This window comes from Tubulanus polymorphus, chromosome 1 (assembly GCF_964204645.1).
Source record: "Tubulanus polymorphus chromosome 1, tnTubPoly1.2, whole genome shotgun sequence".
NCBI lineage: Eukaryota > Metazoa > Nemertea > Palaeonemertea > Tubulaniformes > Tubulanidae > Tubulanus > Tubulanus polymorphus.
Genome location: NC_134025.1, coordinates 22,717,553 through 22,735,296, shown reverse-complemented (window position 1 = coordinate 22,735,296; position 17,744 = coordinate 22,717,553). Strand labels below are relative to the sequence as shown.

The 17,744-nt window shown below is 37.2% G+C and overlaps 4 protein-coding genes across 4 annotated transcripts; 2 read left to right on the top strand and 2 right to left on the bottom strand.

Moving 5' to 3' along the window:
• Positions 1-570: 570 nt before the first annotated feature.
• Positions 571-1,501, bottom strand: LOC141914809 (cyanocobalamin reductase / alkylcobalamin dealkylase-like). Its single transcript, XM_074806117.1, has one exon. It carries the CDS (start codon positions 1,499-1,501, stop codon positions 722-724), a length of 780 nt encoding a protein of 259 aa, XP_074662218.1. The 3' UTR covers positions 571-721.
• Positions 1,502-1,507: 6 nt separating this feature from the next.
• On the bottom strand, positions 1,508-7,587 carry LOC141914810 (ATP synthase subunit s, mitochondrial-like). The gene is made up of 5 exons (XM_074806118.1): positions 7,569-7,587; positions 3,902-3,937; positions 2,926-3,134; positions 2,254-2,416; positions 1,508-1,646 (listed from the first exon to the last, which is right to left on the bottom strand). Exons 3-5 carry the CDS (start codon positions 3,116-3,118, stop codon positions 1,508-1,510), a joined length of 495 nt encoding a protein of 164 aa, XP_074662219.1. The 5' UTR covers positions 3,119-3,134; positions 3,902-3,937; positions 7,569-7,587.
• A 140-nt stretch (positions 7,588-7,727) lies between these two features.
• On the top strand, positions 7,728-11,412 carry LOC141914808 (distal membrane arm assembly component 2-like). The gene is made up of 5 exons (XM_074806116.1): positions 7,728-7,749; positions 8,422-8,693; positions 9,211-9,431; positions 10,336-10,501; positions 11,101-11,412. The coding sequence occupies exons 2-5, from the start codon at positions 8,428-8,430 to the stop codon at positions 11,405-11,407; spliced, it is 960 nt and encodes a 319-aa protein (XP_074662217.1). The 5' UTR covers positions 7,728-7,749; positions 8,422-8,427; the 3' UTR covers positions 11,408-11,412.
• Positions 11,413-13,707: 2,295 nt separating this feature from the next.
• LOC141915085 (distal membrane arm assembly component 2-like) lies at positions 13,708-17,490 on the top strand. Its single transcript, XM_074806493.1, has 5 exons — positions 13,708-13,729; positions 14,500-14,771; positions 15,289-15,509; positions 16,414-16,579; positions 17,179-17,490. Exons 2-5 carry the CDS (start codon positions 14,506-14,508, stop codon positions 17,483-17,485), a joined length of 960 nt encoding a protein of 319 aa, XP_074662594.1. The 5' UTR covers positions 13,708-13,729; positions 14,500-14,505; the 3' UTR covers positions 17,486-17,490.
• The last annotated feature ends 254 nt before the right edge of the window (positions 17,491-17,744 follow it).

Sequence of the window (17,744 nt, the reverse complement as noted above, 5' to 3'; positions counted from 1 at the left end):
ACTTCGATTCTGCGGGTAATGTCAGGCCAAGTATAAAGAAGTATGCGAGTCTGATCTATAAGATAAACCAATTTACAACTTGATTGACTACTAAACCCCTCCAGACGCTTTACACAAATGACAAGAAGCATTATATATAGGTCTGCCCTTAAGTAAGCGCAAGTTTAGCTTTAAGTATGTGAATGATTGAATGAATACCCATAATATCGGAGCCAAACCCGTTTGACTTGCATTTCATGTTTGATGTTTGACAACTGTTTTCCGTTTCTAGGGCACTCGGATCTTCTATAATTCTCTTCTGTTACTGCACATCGTGGAAATATAATTTCCATAGTTTGCAAAAGTAAATGTATGAATTACATGAAGTGTAAGCCAATGGGCTTGGCTTTCTTACAACTCCAAATAATGAAAATTGCTTTCCTCTCAAGATATCAGATCAGAACCGATCACACCACGACATTGCAAGTCAACCTAGAGGCTAGCCTTTATCCTTCAATGTCAAGACTGTCAACCATTTGCGGATCGATAACAGACTACATGTACAAAGATGAAATTTATTAGCTATCGGTCAGATGAAGCTATTTTATTTTCAACTAAATTAACAGCATATAGTGAGTCAATAACCAGATACCAAGGTAGAAAGGTAAAATGAATGGTGTAATTATAGCACATATTCCGTACTGATAAGAGATCTATGATAATACGATTTGAAGAGCACAGATCAACCGTCTATTTCTTTTTCCTCTTTACAGTCATTAAAGCTATCGAATAAATGGTTTGTGGCGATAAGCTCTTTGCGATCTTTCGGCTTAGTGGCGAAATAAAGCTTTTGAGCCTCGGAATACCTCGATTTCACCGATATGATATCCCTGAACGTCCAATCCTGCCAGCGATAATTGAAACGTTCAAGTAATTCCAATCTCAATTCGTCGCCTACGACGACATCGACTGCTTCACGCCGGGGTAAATCTTCGCATTGTAAATTACCGAATATTATCACCCCTCGCAACGCGAACCATCCGCCGTACTTCGGATGTATGCATACCCCGCATAATCGTTTTTTCCCCGTTAATAGATCGGTATTTCCGATATCTTTTTGTTGGTAGTAGTAGGCGGCGCCGCTGATGTGGCTCGCCGTTTGCATCAAAAATTTCGGCCGATTGCTGTGATGTCGTTCGAAGTCGTGAATCGTCTCGATCGTGTAGTCGGGAAAATCGTCTTTGATGTCGTTGAACGTCGCCGCGATGCACTGATCGAGCGGATCGCGTATATCCGTATTACAATCCTTACGCGTGATGAACGGTAGAAACGATTTTTCGAACATGTCCGGAGTGCTGACGACCACGAACGCGACGGTATCTTCCGGGTAGTTTACGCGAAAAGATTTGCTAACTTTCTCGTGGTACCAGCCGATTAGAAATGGGTGAAATTCGAACCCCGAGCCCGTGAATTTCTGGTTTAGATTGTCTTGTATGTCGTTGACTCGTTCTATAATCATCATGAACGATTAAGTTGATTTCGTAGTTGAAGGAACAGCGTCGGGAAATTGAATGTCACACTGCGGAAGAGCTTTCTTTAGAATTTCAAAACAGCCACGTTTGTCTCTTACAGCTGGAAGGTCGTACAGCTTCAAAACCTTTAACAGCCTGAAAGAAGCAAAAAATACTGCCGGTTATTCATAGAGCTTGCTTAACCTGGCATCAAAGCTACAAAAGAGGTCGAAAGGTTAAAACCATTTGGAGGGAGAAATCATTAAATGTTAATTACTCAGGGTCCCTCCAGATCAGTCATTCTTTGGATATAAGGAGTTTTCAAGGAGTTCTATTCAAAGGAGAAAATTTCAAATTTCTATAGAAAATGTCATACCGGTTTCCAATTACCGTAGACTCCTAAATTGGTACTGTTTATCTCAACATACCATTAACAGGGTTCCTACAGGACCATCAATATGAAATTTGAGGGGTTTTTGAGGGTATGGCGCCAAGTTTGAGGGCAATTTTTCATGACGAAAACCTAACCAATACATTAATTTAGTGGTTTTGTGAGCAAATATTTACCTTATACACTACTAAACTCAGTTTCTAATTCGGTGATTCAAGCACCTTGAAACGTATTTTCGGTTTTGAAAGCATTTTTAAGGAATCAAGGAGTCGTTTCTCTAACAAACCAAAATTTGATATCGGAGTAGATCATCATGAAGTGATTTCAGTGTGGGGAAAGGAGTTTCAATTTTCAAAAGGCAAACATACTTACTCTAATTCGGCAATGCTAGCTATGCCCTTATCGGTTATTACTCCGCAAGAACCGACCTCTAACTCTTCCAAAGTATGCTTCACTCGTGAAAGCTCAATCAAAGCTTCGTCGTCTAAATAGACGCAGTTATAGAATCTGATCTTTTTCAAATGATTCAATCCTTCTGCAAATATATAGTCACAAAACATTTTCAAGCAAACAGACAACACTTGTTTAAGTCATGAACATACTACCTAAAACTGGCTTAGAATTCTAATAATCTGAATTGCAATCTTAGTTCATTAGTCAGTTCCACTTTCCACTCATTTACAAATCCTTGTTTTCCCTGATTTTCCCAAGTGACAACACAAAATTTCTAGGTTTGAAATCTAACAATCCATTCATTTTTCACTGCATCATGTACTGATAATGAAATAAATTGTCATTCAATAGCATTGTCCAAATTCCCTGAGTTTTCCAGGTGTTCGGTAAAATGTGTCAAATCCCCTGAGTTATCCCTGATTTTTCTGATTCCCTGAGTTTTCCAGTCAGTGGCCATCCTGTTAGTGAAGTTCAATTCTCCAGCAAGCACACTTTGAACCCAACATCATACGCCAAATTTTGCTTCATATCAGAATCACCTTGCCATCTTCATAGACTTTCATCAATTCTGGGCGTAGGATCATTACTTACCTAAATATGGGAAACCAACGCTCATAACCGCCGCATTGTCAGCATTTATTTCCTCGATTTTATAACTCGCAACGTTTCCGGCCGGTAAGCTGTTGTAATCGGTTTGAAATCGTTCTGAATTTAACCTTCGCACATGCGCGCCACACCGTAATAACCATTCAGCACAAGCTCTATCAGGTCCTACTTCTTTCATGCGATCTTTGTCAAATCTGGAAATGATATAATCAAAAGTCTTCAGATCTGGTCCAATTCCATATTAGGGTAGTATTTAGGTATGGTTCAAGGTTAGATTAGACGTAGGCCTGTATCTAAGAAACATAACTATAAGTTTAGTTAATATCATTCTAATAATCTAGGGACATTCGAAACAATTTCAGCTGGAGAGAATGCGCCAGAAAGTATAGGTACCAACAAGTATTGATTGGTCATTTCAAATAATTCTCAATTATCATCATGGACATGAAGGTTTTGGTGGAGGGGCTATAACTAAGTGTGAACTCCAGAAGATGTACGGGTTCCCCTACAACGTTGTTTGGGAACTACGGCTAGGCAAGCTTTAAGACTTTTTACACATGGCCAATTAAAAAATCTAGCATTTTCAGAACACTAACTTATTGAAAATCGAGTTTAACCATCCCCACAATGGTCTGCGGTTGAATTTGTCAACGCTGGCAGCATGACGTGTTCGTTCAAGGACTTTTCTGCCACTGCCCGAACACGTAACAAACGAAGAGAAACTGAGAATATTTGAAGAACGAACAACTTTCCACCAGCAGCAGCAGCTACGTCGAGCAAGAAGTCTCGACGCCATTTTGATTTTGACAAGCGAGTACCAGCGTGTTTTGAAAAGGCCTCTCGAGTTTTTCAATCTCGCGTAATTTCAGTTGTTTCGAGAGGATGATATAAATACGTATTCAATTCGCTTTTAATGATGCTTCAGAAATGGTATTGACCGATAGAAACAGCGCTTACTTACTTACAACAATGTACCGTGGTTAGAGACGTCAAAAATCGATTGATGTCTGTCTGCAGAGTTTCCAGAACCTGTCATGTCAGGTCTTAAGACCTGACATGACAGGTCTGACCTGTCATGTCAGGTCCCGAAAAAACCCAAACTCATGACAATATTTGACGAAACAGCGAAATATCTAGACGTGCTAGACGAATGGAAGAACATTTTGAGTTGAATGAATATTCTGACCCGTCGTTAATATCGAAAATGATTCAACAATAACGATAAGGAAAATGTTCTGACAAATAATTCATTTGAAAGGTTGATTTATAAGAAGAAAATATTTATGTGTAAACTATGACTTATTTCTGTATTTAAGGGAAAAAAATAAGTTTTAATTTAGTAGATGAATTAATTAATGTAGAAGTAAGAGCACATTATAAGAGAATATTTTCGCCAGATGAATCGAGGTCTTGATATTTCGTTTCCGCAATAAGACACTGAAAATTATCTGCTCACTATATCACAGTTCGGCAACACTCCTCACTGTCATCAGTCATGAAGTCTCACTATTTATATTCATTGTCTTTATGATGTACATGTAAAAGAGCCGAATGCAATATAGAAACTGATTTTATTGAGACTGATTTTAAATCTACTCATCAATTTAAAGCATGAAGTTGTTTTTCAATTTATACCAGTTTTAATGCAGACCTGTCACCTCAGGTCCCGAGAAGCTCTGCAAAATGGCGCGAGCTGCCGTGTGAGGTCTCACTTCATAATTATTGTTTTATAGTAACTTAAGATTACCTATATCCATGGTTAGCAATTTATATTATACTCTTTACTATAAAGAGACCATAAAAAATAAAGTTTTCCTTCATTTCATCAGTTTTAATGCAGACCTGTCACCACAGGTCCCGAGAAGCTCTGCAAAATGGCGCGAGCTGCCGTGTGAGGTCTCGCTTCAAAATTATTGTTTTATAGTAACTTAAGATTACCTATATCCATGGTTAGCAATTTATATTATATTCATTACTATAAAGATACCATAAAAAGTGAAGTTTTTTCCATTTCATCAGTTTTAATGCAGACCTGTCACCACAGGCCCCGAGAAGCTCTGCAAAATGGCGCGAGCTGCCGTGTGAGGTCTCGCTTCATAATTATTGTTTTATAGTAACTTAAGATTAACTATATCCATGTTTAGCAATCTATATTATACTCTTTACTATAAAGAGACCATGAAAATTAAAGTTTTCCTTCATTTCATCAGTTTTAATGCAGACCTGTCACCACAGGTCCCGAAGACTCTGCAAAATGGCGCGAGCTGCCGTGTGAGGTCTCGCTTCAAAATTATTGTTTTATAGTAACTTAAGATTAACTATGTCCATGTTTAGCAATCTATATTATACTCTTTACTATAATAGAGACCATAAAAATTAAAGTTTTCCTTCATTTCATCAGTTTTAATGCAGACCTGTCACCACAGGTCCCGAGAAGCTCTGCAAAATGGCGCGAGCTGCCGTGTGAGGTCTCGCTTCATAATTATTGTTTTATAGTAACTTAAGATTACCTATATCCATGGTTAGCAATTTATATTATATTCATTGCTATAAAGAGACCATAAAAATTAAAGTTTTCCTTCATTTCATCAGTTTTAACGCAGACCTGTCACCACAGGTCCCGAGAAGCTCTGCAAAATGGCGCGAGCTGCCGTGTGAGGTCTCGCTTCATAATTATTGTTTTATAGTAACTTAAGATTAATTCTATCCATGTTTAGCAATCTATATTATACTCTTTACTATAAAGAGACCATAAAAATTAAAGTTTTCCTTCATTTCATCAGTTTTAACGCAGACCTGTCACCACAGGTCCCTTGAAGCTCTGCAAAATGGCGCGAGCTGCCGTGTGAGGTCTCGCTTCAAAATTATTGTTTTATAGTAACTTAAGATTACCTATATCCATGGTTAGCAATTTATATTATATTCATTACTATAAAGATACCATAAAAAGTGAAGTTTTTTCCATTTCATCAGTTTTAATGCAGACCTGTCACCACAGGTCCCGACGACTCTGCAAAATGGCGCGAGCTGCCGTGTGAGGTCTCGCTTCATAATTATTGTTTTATAGTAACTTAAGATTACCTATATCCATGGTTAGCAATTTATATTATATTCATTACTATAAAGATACCATAAAAAGTGAAGTTTTTTACATTTCATCAGTTTTAACGCAGACCTGTCACCACAGGTCTCGAGAAGCTCTGCAAAATGGCACGAGCTGCCGTGTGAGGTCTCGCTTCAAAATTATTCTTTTATAGTAACCTAAGATTAATTCTATCCATGGTTACCAATTTATATTATACTCTTTACTATAAAGAGACCATAAAAATTAAAGTTTTCCTTCATTTCATCAGTTTTAATGCAGACCTGTCACCTCAGGTCCCGAGAAGCTCTGCAAAATGGCGCGAGCTGCCGTGTGAGGTCTCGCTTCAAAATTATTGTTTTATAATAACTTAAGATTAACTATATCCATGGTTAGCAATCTATATTATATTTATTACTATAAAGATACCATAAAAAGAGAAGTTTTTCCCATTTCATCAGTTTAAATGCAGACCTGTCACCACAGGTCTCGAGAACCTCTGCAAAATGGCGCGCGTTGCCGTGTGAGGTCTCGCTTCAAAATTATTGTTTTATGGTAACTTAAGATTAACTCTATCAATGGTTAGCAATTTATTATACTTATTACTATATAAAGGTTATAAAAAGTAAAGTTTTTTCCATTTCATCAGTTTTAGTGCAGACCTGTCACCACAGGTCCCGAGAAGCTCTGCAAAATGGCGCGAGCTGCCGTGTGAGGTCTCGCTTCAAAATTATTGTTTTATAGTAACTTAAGATTAACTATATCCATGGTTAGCAATTTATATTATATTCATTGCTATAAAGAGACCATAAAAATTAAAGTTTTCCTTCATTTCATCAGTTTTAATGCAGACCTGTCACCTCAGGTCCCGAAGCTCTGCAAAATGGCGCGCGTTGCCGTGTGAGGCCTCACTAATTAATCAGTGTTATGTCTAATTTATCTATGTCAACTTATAAGCTTGGACCGAAATGTTTTTAAATTGTATGTACACTTGGTTAATTAATTATATTGCGAGTAATTAATAATAATATATAATAATATAGGGCCTAATCTTAATGAGTATAATGATTGTTATTAATACTGATTATGATTACATAAGGCACTACTGGTATCATTTTGCCTGATCTTGATATTTTTATGTTTCGTGTTACAAAAAAATAAATTAGTTGTAAACAATTCGTTCAATGTTCTCCAATAATTCACAATCATTCCATCTTTATTATTATAAGGCGATATAGTTCAACAACTTTTTATAAACGGACAAACATAAATTCTTAAATGAATTTATAACACATCATAGTTTGTTTTTTATTTTTGAATAATATATTCAGAAAGCACTACGATATGTTCTTTGTGTTCTTATCGGCTATGATTTGTTGTAAATCCGCGCCTATCATATCTTCTAATCGCCTATCATCGGTTCAGTCATAACAATTTTCATTTTAGCGAATCGACCTGTCACCTGAGGTCCCACCTGTCATGTCAGGTCTTGGGCCCTGACATGACAGGTTCTGGAAACTCTGCAGACAGACCTAAATGCAAAAATATAACATCAACGACCTTGAGAATCCAAAAATGGGCACGGCAGGTGCTGCCACACAGTAAGCGGCGGTGACTTAAACTAATAAGGAAGTGTATGTATGTATATGTATGTATCAATTAAAGATGTACTTTTAAGTATTTTGCGCGCAAGAAATATGCAGTTTGATGCCTTACAGTTACCTGCTGTGTGACTACTCGACATTTAGAACTTCTACCTACTATTATAAAATACTAACTTATTAAACACGACGCAGGGGCTCGTCGACTCACAGTAGTAGCTGGTGGGGGTCCAAAATCAATGATCTAATCCGATCGTTGGTGGTAAGCTTTTTATAATCGGATGGGCTTGAAAATATCCGATTGTGAAACTAAACCACAGTCAGGTTACTGATTAGGAGCTAGGTAGCCTACCACATATTCTTTTATATATATATATATATATATATATATATATATATATATATATATATATATATATATATATATATATATATATATATATATATATATGGGTCAAATCTTTGATTTTGGACCCCCAGCTATCGTGACGAGCCCCTGTGCCACAGTTAGCCTATCTTAATGCTGTTGTACAAGAAGCCGGTCTTGGATTGGTCTAAATTAGTAGACTAATAATTTTGGTCATTAACCATATATCAGCATATTGATGTTGTCTATATTGGTTAACTCCATCAAATTTCGGAAGAGTTTCAGAAATGACCTTTATACGGCCAGAGCAACTGAGCAGTTTTAAGGCCCCCCAGCTCTGAGCTCTGAGCACTACGAATGCCTTAAAAACCCTAAACGTCTTATTATTCGAAATAACTATCAAGTGTGAAATTCTCTGTATTTTTCCCCAGGTCATAATGATGCGTCGTGTATTGACGGATTCTTGCAAACACAGTTTCGCGAGGAGAATCATTTGGCAAGATTCCTCGAGTAGTTTCTCCACGACATCGCGCATTCGTCAACAACTCAGCGGTTTCGATCGAGAAAATCCTCCTAGCAATGAACCCACCGGAGTACCGAGAGATCTAGTGACTATGATGCAGAAACAAATTGATCTTGAACCCGATACGCTGAGAAGAACTCTGAATAAACGACAAGAACAAATGTTGATGGGCGATCAAATGTAAGTCTAGGCCTTTGATAGAATTGGATGAATCAGCATTCATTCTTGAGTGAGCAGTGTGGGCGTGTGGTTAGAACGTTCGACTCTTGTGATGCCAGGTCGTGGTCCAAACCCTGTTCATTGTGTCCCTGGTCAAGACGACACTTATCCTTATTGCCTCTCTTCACCCAGGAGTAAATGGGTACCTGCTGGCCTGATTGATGACTCCTGAGCACCCAGCAGCTGCTCAGATATTACTTCTCCCTAGGGAGAGATGACTGATAAATGGTTGGAGTTAGGCCTATAGGCTGGGGGTAATAATATCAATGGAAAGCACTGTTGAACATTTTATCACCATGAAAAGAGGACTATAGAAATTGAATTACTATGACTGTGAGCTAGGGTAAATATGCAAGTTACATTAATTCATTCTAGTTAAATGTAGGGGATTGACTGAGGGATTCAAGTTAAAAAATATAGATGAATAGAGATGAATGTGATTATGTCTTATGTGAATTTCTTGCATTTTCATTTGAAGATTTCGCCCGGAGCGTCATGAAATGCTCGGCCCTGATTTGGCGTGCGCGCATTTTATCTGTTTTCGAGGGGGTCGAGTTGCGTTTGAAGGCAGCGCGAGGTGGTATTTTCAACAAACGAATGATGAATCATTTTTACCGACGCACAAAGTGGACAGTATGAAACTAGAAGCTATCGACGCTTCTCGCACTGTGCTTATGAATATTGGAATCGATAATTTAAGTAAGTTCAACATATTTCGTTTTTGCTCGTGATACTCCTGAAGCTTTGTTGGACCAGAACCCAAATTTATATCACGATTATTTTGCAGTAGCTAACTCGGATGTCGGTCGTCTTGGTAAATTTGGGTATAAGATAGTGCCAGTACAAAATCTACGATTAAGTCAGATTTCATACGTCCATTTGAGAAAACATAGTGCATTTTCTTACTAACTTGGATCATAATTTGGAATGCATCATCGTAAATTACATATCAATTCACCAACAGCTACCAGAGCTATCAATCAGTACGATAGTGTCAATAAAACATCAGAAAGTGGCCCATATTGACTCAAATATGGCAGAAAACCATCGACCTAGCCGCATATCGGAAGTTGAATCCAACTCTCACTCAGAATTGCTTGCCTGTGTAATTTTGATTGACAGACAGTCTGCCGGCGATGTTTCACTACTACAGTACTGGTAGATTCATAGAATATTTCCGAAAAATTTGTATATTCGATGTTTCTATGATTATAGCAAGGTTATTAAGTTACCAGTATTCATTTGTTTATATGTTCACCAAGGGGCGTTGAATATCGAAATCGTCACACTTTCGAGGATTTTGGACCACTTTCCGGAGGGGATAGGTGTCCCTGAACCCCTAATTATCCAGATCTTACAGAGAATTCTTGTGTCGTACTTGTGTCTTATTGAAAAAGTGTTCATCTGCTTACCGTAATAGTCACCCTCTAATATCTCATATTTAGAAAAAAAACATTCCGAGGTCATTGGTTTTAGGCAAACTGTTCTCATCAATTCATAGGCCGAGTTTCTTGATCAGCAGTTCTACTCTAAGCTCTCCCTCTAAATAATAACTACATTGAAGGTTTTTAAGATGTGAAAAATATGAGTCTATTCATTTCAGGTAACCTAAATCATTTGAAATACTTGAACATCAGTGAATGCTGGCACATAGATGACTGGTGTATAGATAAAATAACAGCTATGTGTAAGGATACATTAGTATCGCTGGATCTAAGTGGCTGTCCTCATATAACTGATCGAGGACTATCTTGTTTACATCGGCTCAGGTATGTTTAAAAAATATCTACAGTAGTTTATGAATTAAGACTCTGTTACATTTAGGGCTCGGTTGACCAAATACAGTTGAACTTCATTACCGGTAGTACAATTCTGTCAAAGACAAAACCCGTGATTTCCAGCTAAAATATCTACGGGTATATCAATCAAGCTTGGGATAATACGAAACCAACTTAATACGACCATTTCACTTTCGCCTTCAAGATTTGAATTAATGAGGTTCCATTGTACCTTTTGAGAATCAGAGAAATTGAAATTCTTTTCAATTCAAACTCTTTTGTTTAAATTGAAAGACCGTCCATGTATATTCAAAGTTGACCAGTGAGCAAGGCCGGGTCTAGTATTTTGATAGATTTTTTAATGTATTTCAAACCGTACATCGTAAGGCATGTTTTTATGGGTGCCACCTTAAGTAAAATACGGTAATTGACCGGCAACGGTTTACGAAATTCAAGTTTTAAATCAAATTCATTTACTGAAAGCTGGAAGTTCTTAAAGAATCAGTAGTGTAGAATCGCCCCAAATGAAAATAAGAGAAAAATCATGCTCTCAGCCGTTTTCTCATTTCGCTCTCCGATTACCATTTCAGACATTTAAGACAGTTGAATGTTGCGAATCTACCAGGTGTTCAGAATAAAGCTATGATCTGTTTATTGTTGGAGGAACTATTACCGAATTGTTATATAACCGGAGTGGACTATAACGATCAAACCGTGGACTCGGAAGACAGTGCATTAACAGAAAATCAATGGAATGAAATACAAAAGGCGTTTATTAAAAAGCACGTACCAGCGTTAGATCGATTGCAACGCTGGGCAAGGTTTCTGCCTTCAAATACCTCGTTGTCTACAAAGATTCTCAAGTCTGTATTCCCTAAAAGGGAAATTTTTCAATGAATAAATTTACACCTCTATCAAAATGTATTGTTGTTAAGAACGATCGCTAGGGACGAAGTTGCCGTTCAAAGATGGAGGCGTCTCCAGGAATCAGCTTAATGAAATACTCGTGCCGCTTGCCCCAGTAGTACCATGGAAGGGCTGGAGATCACAAAACAGAAGCCCACAGAGAAATAGATGAAATTGAATAGATGCATTTTCAATCAAAGGATTAGTTGCAGGCATGGCGTATGTCAGAATGGCCCAACTTTTCATGATGTTGGGCTCTAGGTATCAAGTTTGAAAGAAGCATCTTGTATAGTGATTTCAATGAACAACAGCCACCCTTTAGTTTAGCTAGTTTTTTGCTCCAAATATGTAGAGGGTAGATACATTGAATATCATGACAATCCATCAAAGCATCTTAAAAACGAAATGCAATAGCCCCAAAATGTGCTAAAAGGCAATAAACTTGGAATTCATATCAACCACCAAACAAGTAAAACAACTACTAAAAGTGATGACTTTTTGAATAAGAAAATGTTCATTTATTCCCAGCAGCGTTATTTACACTAATTTTTATGACCTAAACAGTTTTTCTCATCGCATTTTCCTGTAAACACTTAAAATGTCAATAATACAGAGTGCACAATATATTTCTACGTGAATCATGTGCTCATTAAATGAAAAATATAATACACTAAGGATATACAAATGGATGGTTCTGATGAATTTACAGAGACCCGGAATCGGTACATGTGCGACATGTATTCCATTTTAGATTTTTAATTACCGGTACAGTATTTACCGTATAAATGACAGATGCTGCACTGAGAAATCTTGGTAGACGCGATCGATCTGTTGGTATATGTAACAACGATTTTAAATACAAAGATTCATAGCCTGACTGCCTACTTTAGAGACAACGTACCACTTTTTATGACCTTTCTTCAGAATGTAGTGTTTTGCTACACTTAGCGACACTGAAGGTTCACAAATGGAATGAATTATAACGGCATAGGCTTTAAAACGCAAGTGTTAAATCTTGGGACACTTTCAGACTCGCGACTTCTTCGCATATATATTGTCAAAATCATTAGACTCAACATATTTTTGCCTTGGACAAATTCTAGACTTCCTAAGCATATCGAGAAAGAACACCCTGCACACAGAGATGAAGCCTCAACCAAAAACCAAAATGTATTTATCCAATATTCAATATTGAACAAATGGACATAATGAACTTCTATCAATTTTTTTAAACATGAATCGGCTACTACTTAGATTTTCAACAAAGTCCCACAACCATTTTTTGATTTTTTTCTATTCTTTATGAGTTAGCTATGGACTTACTGGAATGGTCAAGCTATCTAGACATATGCGGATTACATAAATACACACTTAAGTAACATTATATTATAAACAACGCGCCGCAGAAAACAAACGCTTATTACGATCTGTATATTCCAAATCCATGCTCAGGAGAGAGAGTCGAGTCCATACGAATGAAGTTTGCCATTTATTCCTATGAACCGCGGTAAAAAGTTTTTGATCCATAATAGTCCACAGCATCTGATATTATTAGTTTTTTTAACCGATCCACTTAGAAGGTCGCATCGCTTTCTTGATCTTGTCATTTTAAGTAGATTGCTGATAGTACTGTGAGTTGTAGTAGTTGTTATAGTTGTTGTTATAGCCCTGAAACAAAAAGATCATCCCGGTTAGATATATATCAACAAAAGATAATTCTCCTAGTAATCCTGAGTACTATAATACAGTGGGTAAGAAATACATCTAAAATAAAGACAGTGAAGACAATGAAGTTTTCTCATAACTTGAAAACTTTTGAATCAGAGAAATGTTTCACAATCAAGGCATTTTCAATATTCAACCTTCCCACGAGAACTTATGATCGAAAGCAATGACCCGAATGCATTGAGATTAGGACCACATACATATATAGTAGAATCTCTCTTAACGACCTCAGACATAATGATTTTTTGCTTATTACAAACCTAGAATTTCATCCATAAAGGATATTAATTATTTCACACTGGATATAGGTAATACAGACTTTTTCTAGCCCCATGTACCGGTAGTTGTGTAGATTTTCCACATGTTTCAAAAATACTACGTAATTTTTACTTGATCAGTTTTCGAAGAGAAGTTGTGATACTTACAGAATAACCTTCCCAACCGTAGTTATACTGCTGTTGCTGTTGTTGCTGTTGAGTTAACTAATAAGGAAGTGTATGTATGTATATGTATGTATCAATTAAAGATGTACTTTTAAGTATTTTGCGCGCAAGAAATATGCAGTTTGATGCCTTACAGTTACCTGCTGTGTGACTACTCGACATTTAGAACTTCTACCTACTATTATAAAATACTAACTTATTAAACACGACGCAGGGGCTCGTCGACTCACAGTAGTAGCTGGTGGGGGTCCAAAATCAATGATCTAATCCGATCGTTGGTGGTAAGCTTTTTATAATCGGATGGGCTTGAAAATATCCGATTGTGAAACTAAACCACAGTCAGGTTACTGATTAGGAGCTAGGTAGCCTACCACATATTCTTTTATATATATATATATATATATATATATATATATATATATATATATATATATATATATATATATATATATATATATATATATATATATATATATATATATATATATATATATATATATATATATATATATATATATATATATATATATATATATATATATATATATATATATATATATATATATATGGGTCAAATCTTTGATTTTGGACCCCCAGCTATCGTGACGAGCCCCTGTGCCACAGTTAGCCTATCTTAATGCTGTTGTACAAGAAGCCGGTCTTGGATTGGTCTAAATTAGTAGACTAATAATTTTGGTCATTAACCATATATCAGCATATTGATGTTGTCTATATTGGTTAACTCCATCAAATTTCGGAAGAGTTTCAGAAATGACCTTTATACGGCCAGAGCAACTGAGCAGTTGTAAGGCCCCCCAGCTCTGAGCTCTGAGCACTACGAATGCCTTAAAAACCCTAAACGTCTTATTATTCGAAATAACTATCAAGTGTGAAATTCTCTGTATTTTTCCCCAGGTCATAATGATGCGTCGTGTATTGACGGATTCTTGCAAACACAGTTTCGCGAGGAGAATCATTTGGCAAGATTCCTCGAGTAGTTTCTCCACGACATCGCGCATTCGTCAACAACTCAGCGGTTTCGATCGAGAAAATCCTCCTAGCAATGAACCCACCGGAGTACCGAGAGATCTAGTGACTATGATGCAGAAACAAATTGATCTTGAACCCGATACGCTGAGAAGAACTCTGAATAAACGACAAGAACAAATGTTGATGGGCGATCAAATGTAAGTCTAGGCCTTTGATAGAATTGGATGAATCAGCATTCATTCTTGAGTGAGCAGTGTGGGCGTGTGGTTAGAACGTTCGACTCTTGTGATGCCAGGTCGTGGTCCAAACCCTGTTCATTGTGTCCCTGGTCAAGACGACACTTATCCTTATTGCCTCTCTTCACCCAGGAGTAAATGGGTACCTGCTGGCCTGATTGATGACTCCTGAGCACCCAGCAGCTGCTCAGATATTACTTCTCCCTAGGGAGAGATGACTGATAAATGGTTGGAGTTAGGCCTATAGGCTGGGGGTAATAATATCAATGGAAAGCACTGTTGAACATTTTATCACCATGAAAAGAGGACTATAGAAATTGAATTACTATGACTGTGAGCTAGGGTAAATATGCAAGTTACATTAATTCATTCTAGTTAAATGTAGGGGATTGACTGAGGGATTCAAGTTAAAAAATATAGATGAATAGAGATGAATGTGATTATGTCTTATGTGAATTTCTTGCATTTTCATTTGAAGATTTCGCCCGGAGCGTCATGAAATGCTCGGCCCTGATTTGGCGTGCGCGCATTTTATCTGTTTTCGAGGGGGTCGAGTTGCGTTTGAAGGCAGCGCGAGGTGGTATTTTCAACAAACGAATGATGAATCATTTTTACCGACGCACAAAGTGGACAGTATGAAACTAGAAGCTATCGACGCTTCTCGCACTGTGCTTATGAATATTGGAATCGATAATTTAAGTAAGTTCAACATATTTCGTTTTTGCTCGTGATACTCCTGAAGCTTTGTTGGACCAGAACCCAAATTTATATCACGATTATTTTGCAGTAGCTAACTCGGATGTCGGTCGTCTTGGTAAATTTGGGTATAAGATAGTGCCAGTACAAAATCTACGATTAAGTCAGATTTCATACGTCCATTTGAGAAAACATAGTGCATTTTCTTACTAACTTGGATCATAATTTGGAATGCATCATCGTAAATTACATATCAATTCACCAACAGCTACCAGAGCTATCAATCAGTACGATAGTGTCAATAAAACATCAGAAAGTGGCCCATATTGACTCAAATATGGCAGAAAACCATCGACCTAGCCGCATATCGGAAGTTGAATCCAACTCTCACTCAGAATTGCTTGCCTGTGTAATTTTGATTGACAGACAGTCTGCCGGCGATGTTTCACTACTACAGTACTGGTAGATTCATAGAATATTTCCGAAAAATTTGTATATTCGATGTTTCTATGATTATAGCAAGGTTATTAAGTTACCAGTATTCATTTGTTTATATGTTCACCAAGGGGCGTTGAATATCGAAATCGTCACACTTTCGAGGATTTTGGACCACTTTCCGGAGGGGATAGGTGTCCCTGAACCCCTAATTATCCAGATCTTACAGAGAATTCTTGTGTCGTACTTGTGTCTTATTGAAAAAGTGTTCATCTGCTTACCGTAATAGTCACCCTCTAATATCTCATATTTAGAAAAAAAACATTCCGAGGTCATTGGTTTTAGGCAAACTGTTCTCATCAATTCATAGGCCGAGTTTCTTGATCAGCAGTTCTACTCTAAGCTCTCCCTCTAAATAATAACTACATTGAAGGTTTTTAAGATGTGAAAAATATGAGTCTATTCATTTCAGGTAACCTAAATCATTTGAAATACTTGAACATCAGTGAATGCTGGCACATAGATGACTGGTGTATAGATAAAATAACAGCTATGTGTAAGGATACATTAGTATCGCTGGATCTAAGTGGCTGTCCTCATATAACTGATCGAGGACTATCTTGTTTACATCGGCTCAGGTATGTTTAAAAAATATCTACAGTAGTTTATGAATTAAGACTCTGTTACATTTAGGGCTCGGTTGACCAAATACAGTTGAACTTCATTACCGGTAGTACAATTCTGTCAAAGACAAAACCCGTGATTTCCAGCTAAAATATCTACGGGTATATCAATCAAGCTTGGGATAATACGAAACCAACTTAATACGACCATTTCACTTTCGCCTTCAAGATTTGAATTAATGAGGTTCCATTGTACCTTTTGAGAATCAGAGAAATTGAAATTCTTTTCAATTCAAACTCTTTTGTTTAAATTGAAAGACCGTCCATGTATATTCAAAGTTGACCAGTGAGCAAGGCCGGGTCTAGTATTTTGATAGATTTTTTAATGTATTTCAAACCGTACATCGTAAGGCATGTTTTTATGGGTGCCACCTTAAGTAAAATACGGTAATTGACCGGCAACGGTTTACGAAATTCAAGTTTTAAATCAAATTCATTTACTGAAAGCTGGAAGTTCTTAAAGAATCAGTAGTGTAGAATCGCCCCAAATGAAAATAAGAGAAAAATCATGCTCTCAGCCGTTTTCTCATTTCGCTCTCCGATTACCATTTCAGACATTTAAGACAGTTGAATGTTGCGAATCTACCAGGTGTTCAGAATAAAGCTATGATCTGTTTATTGTTGGAGGAACTATTACCGAATTGTTATATAACCGGAGTGGACTATAACGATCAAACCGTGGACTCGGAAGACAGTGCATTAACAGAAAATCAATGGAATGAAATACAAAAGGCGTTTATTAAAAAGCACGTACCAGCGTTAGATCGATTGCAACGCTGGGCAAGGTTTCTGCCTTCAAATACCTCGTTGTCTACAAAGATTCTCAAGTCTGTATTCCCTAAAAGGGAAATTTTTCAATGAATAAATTTACACCTCTATCAAAATCTATTGTCGTTAAGAACGATCGCTAGGGACGAAGTTGCCGTTCAAAGATGGAGGCGTCTCCAGGAATCAGCTTAATGAAATACTCGTGCCGCTTGCCCCAGTAGTACCATGGAAGGGCTGGAGATCACAAAACAGAAGCCCACAGAGAAATAGATGAAATTGAATAGATGCATTTTCAATCAAAGGATTAGTTGCAGGCATGGCGTATGTCAGAATGGCCCAACTTTTCATGATG

Excerpts from the sequence above, each read along its gene's own strand:
- LOC141914810 (XM_074806118.1), bottom strand. The coding sequence starts at position 3,118 with ATGAAAGAAGTAGGACCTGATAGAGCTTGTGCTGAATGGTTATTACGG. Across the intron at positions 2,417-2,925 it reads CGTTGGTTTCCCATATTTAG|AAGGATTGAATCATTTGAAA; the intron begins GTAAGTAATGAT and ends ATATATTTGCAG. Across the intron at positions 1,647-2,253 it reads GCTAGCATTGCCGAATTAGA|GCTGTTAAAGGTTTTGAAGC; the intron begins GTAAGTATGTTT and ends TGCTTCTTTCAG.
- LOC141915085 (XM_074806493.1), top strand. The coding sequence starts at position 14,506 with ATGATGCGTCGTGTATTGACGGATTCTTGCAAACACAGTTTCGCGAGG. Across the intron at positions 15,510-16,413 it reads TATTGGAATCGATAATTTAA|GTAACCTAAATCATTTGAAA; the intron begins GTAAGTTCAACA and ends TATTCATTTCAG. Across the intron at positions 16,580-17,178 it reads TCTTGTTTACATCGGCTCAG|ACATTTAAGACAGTTGAATG; the intron begins GTATGTTTAAAA and ends TTACCATTTCAG.
- LOC141914809 (XM_074806117.1), bottom strand. The coding sequence starts at position 1,501 with ATGATGATTATAGAACGAGTCAACGACATACAAGACAATCTAAACCAG.
- LOC141914808 (XM_074806116.1), top strand. The coding sequence starts at position 8,428 with ATGATGCGTCGTGTATTGACGGATTCTTGCAAACACAGTTTCGCGAGG. Across the intron at positions 9,432-10,335 it reads TATTGGAATCGATAATTTAA|GTAACCTAAATCATTTGAAA; the intron begins GTAAGTTCAACA and ends TATTCATTTCAG. Across the intron at positions 10,502-11,100 it reads TCTTGTTTACATCGGCTCAG|ACATTTAAGACAGTTGAATG; the intron begins GTATGTTTAAAA and ends TTACCATTTCAG.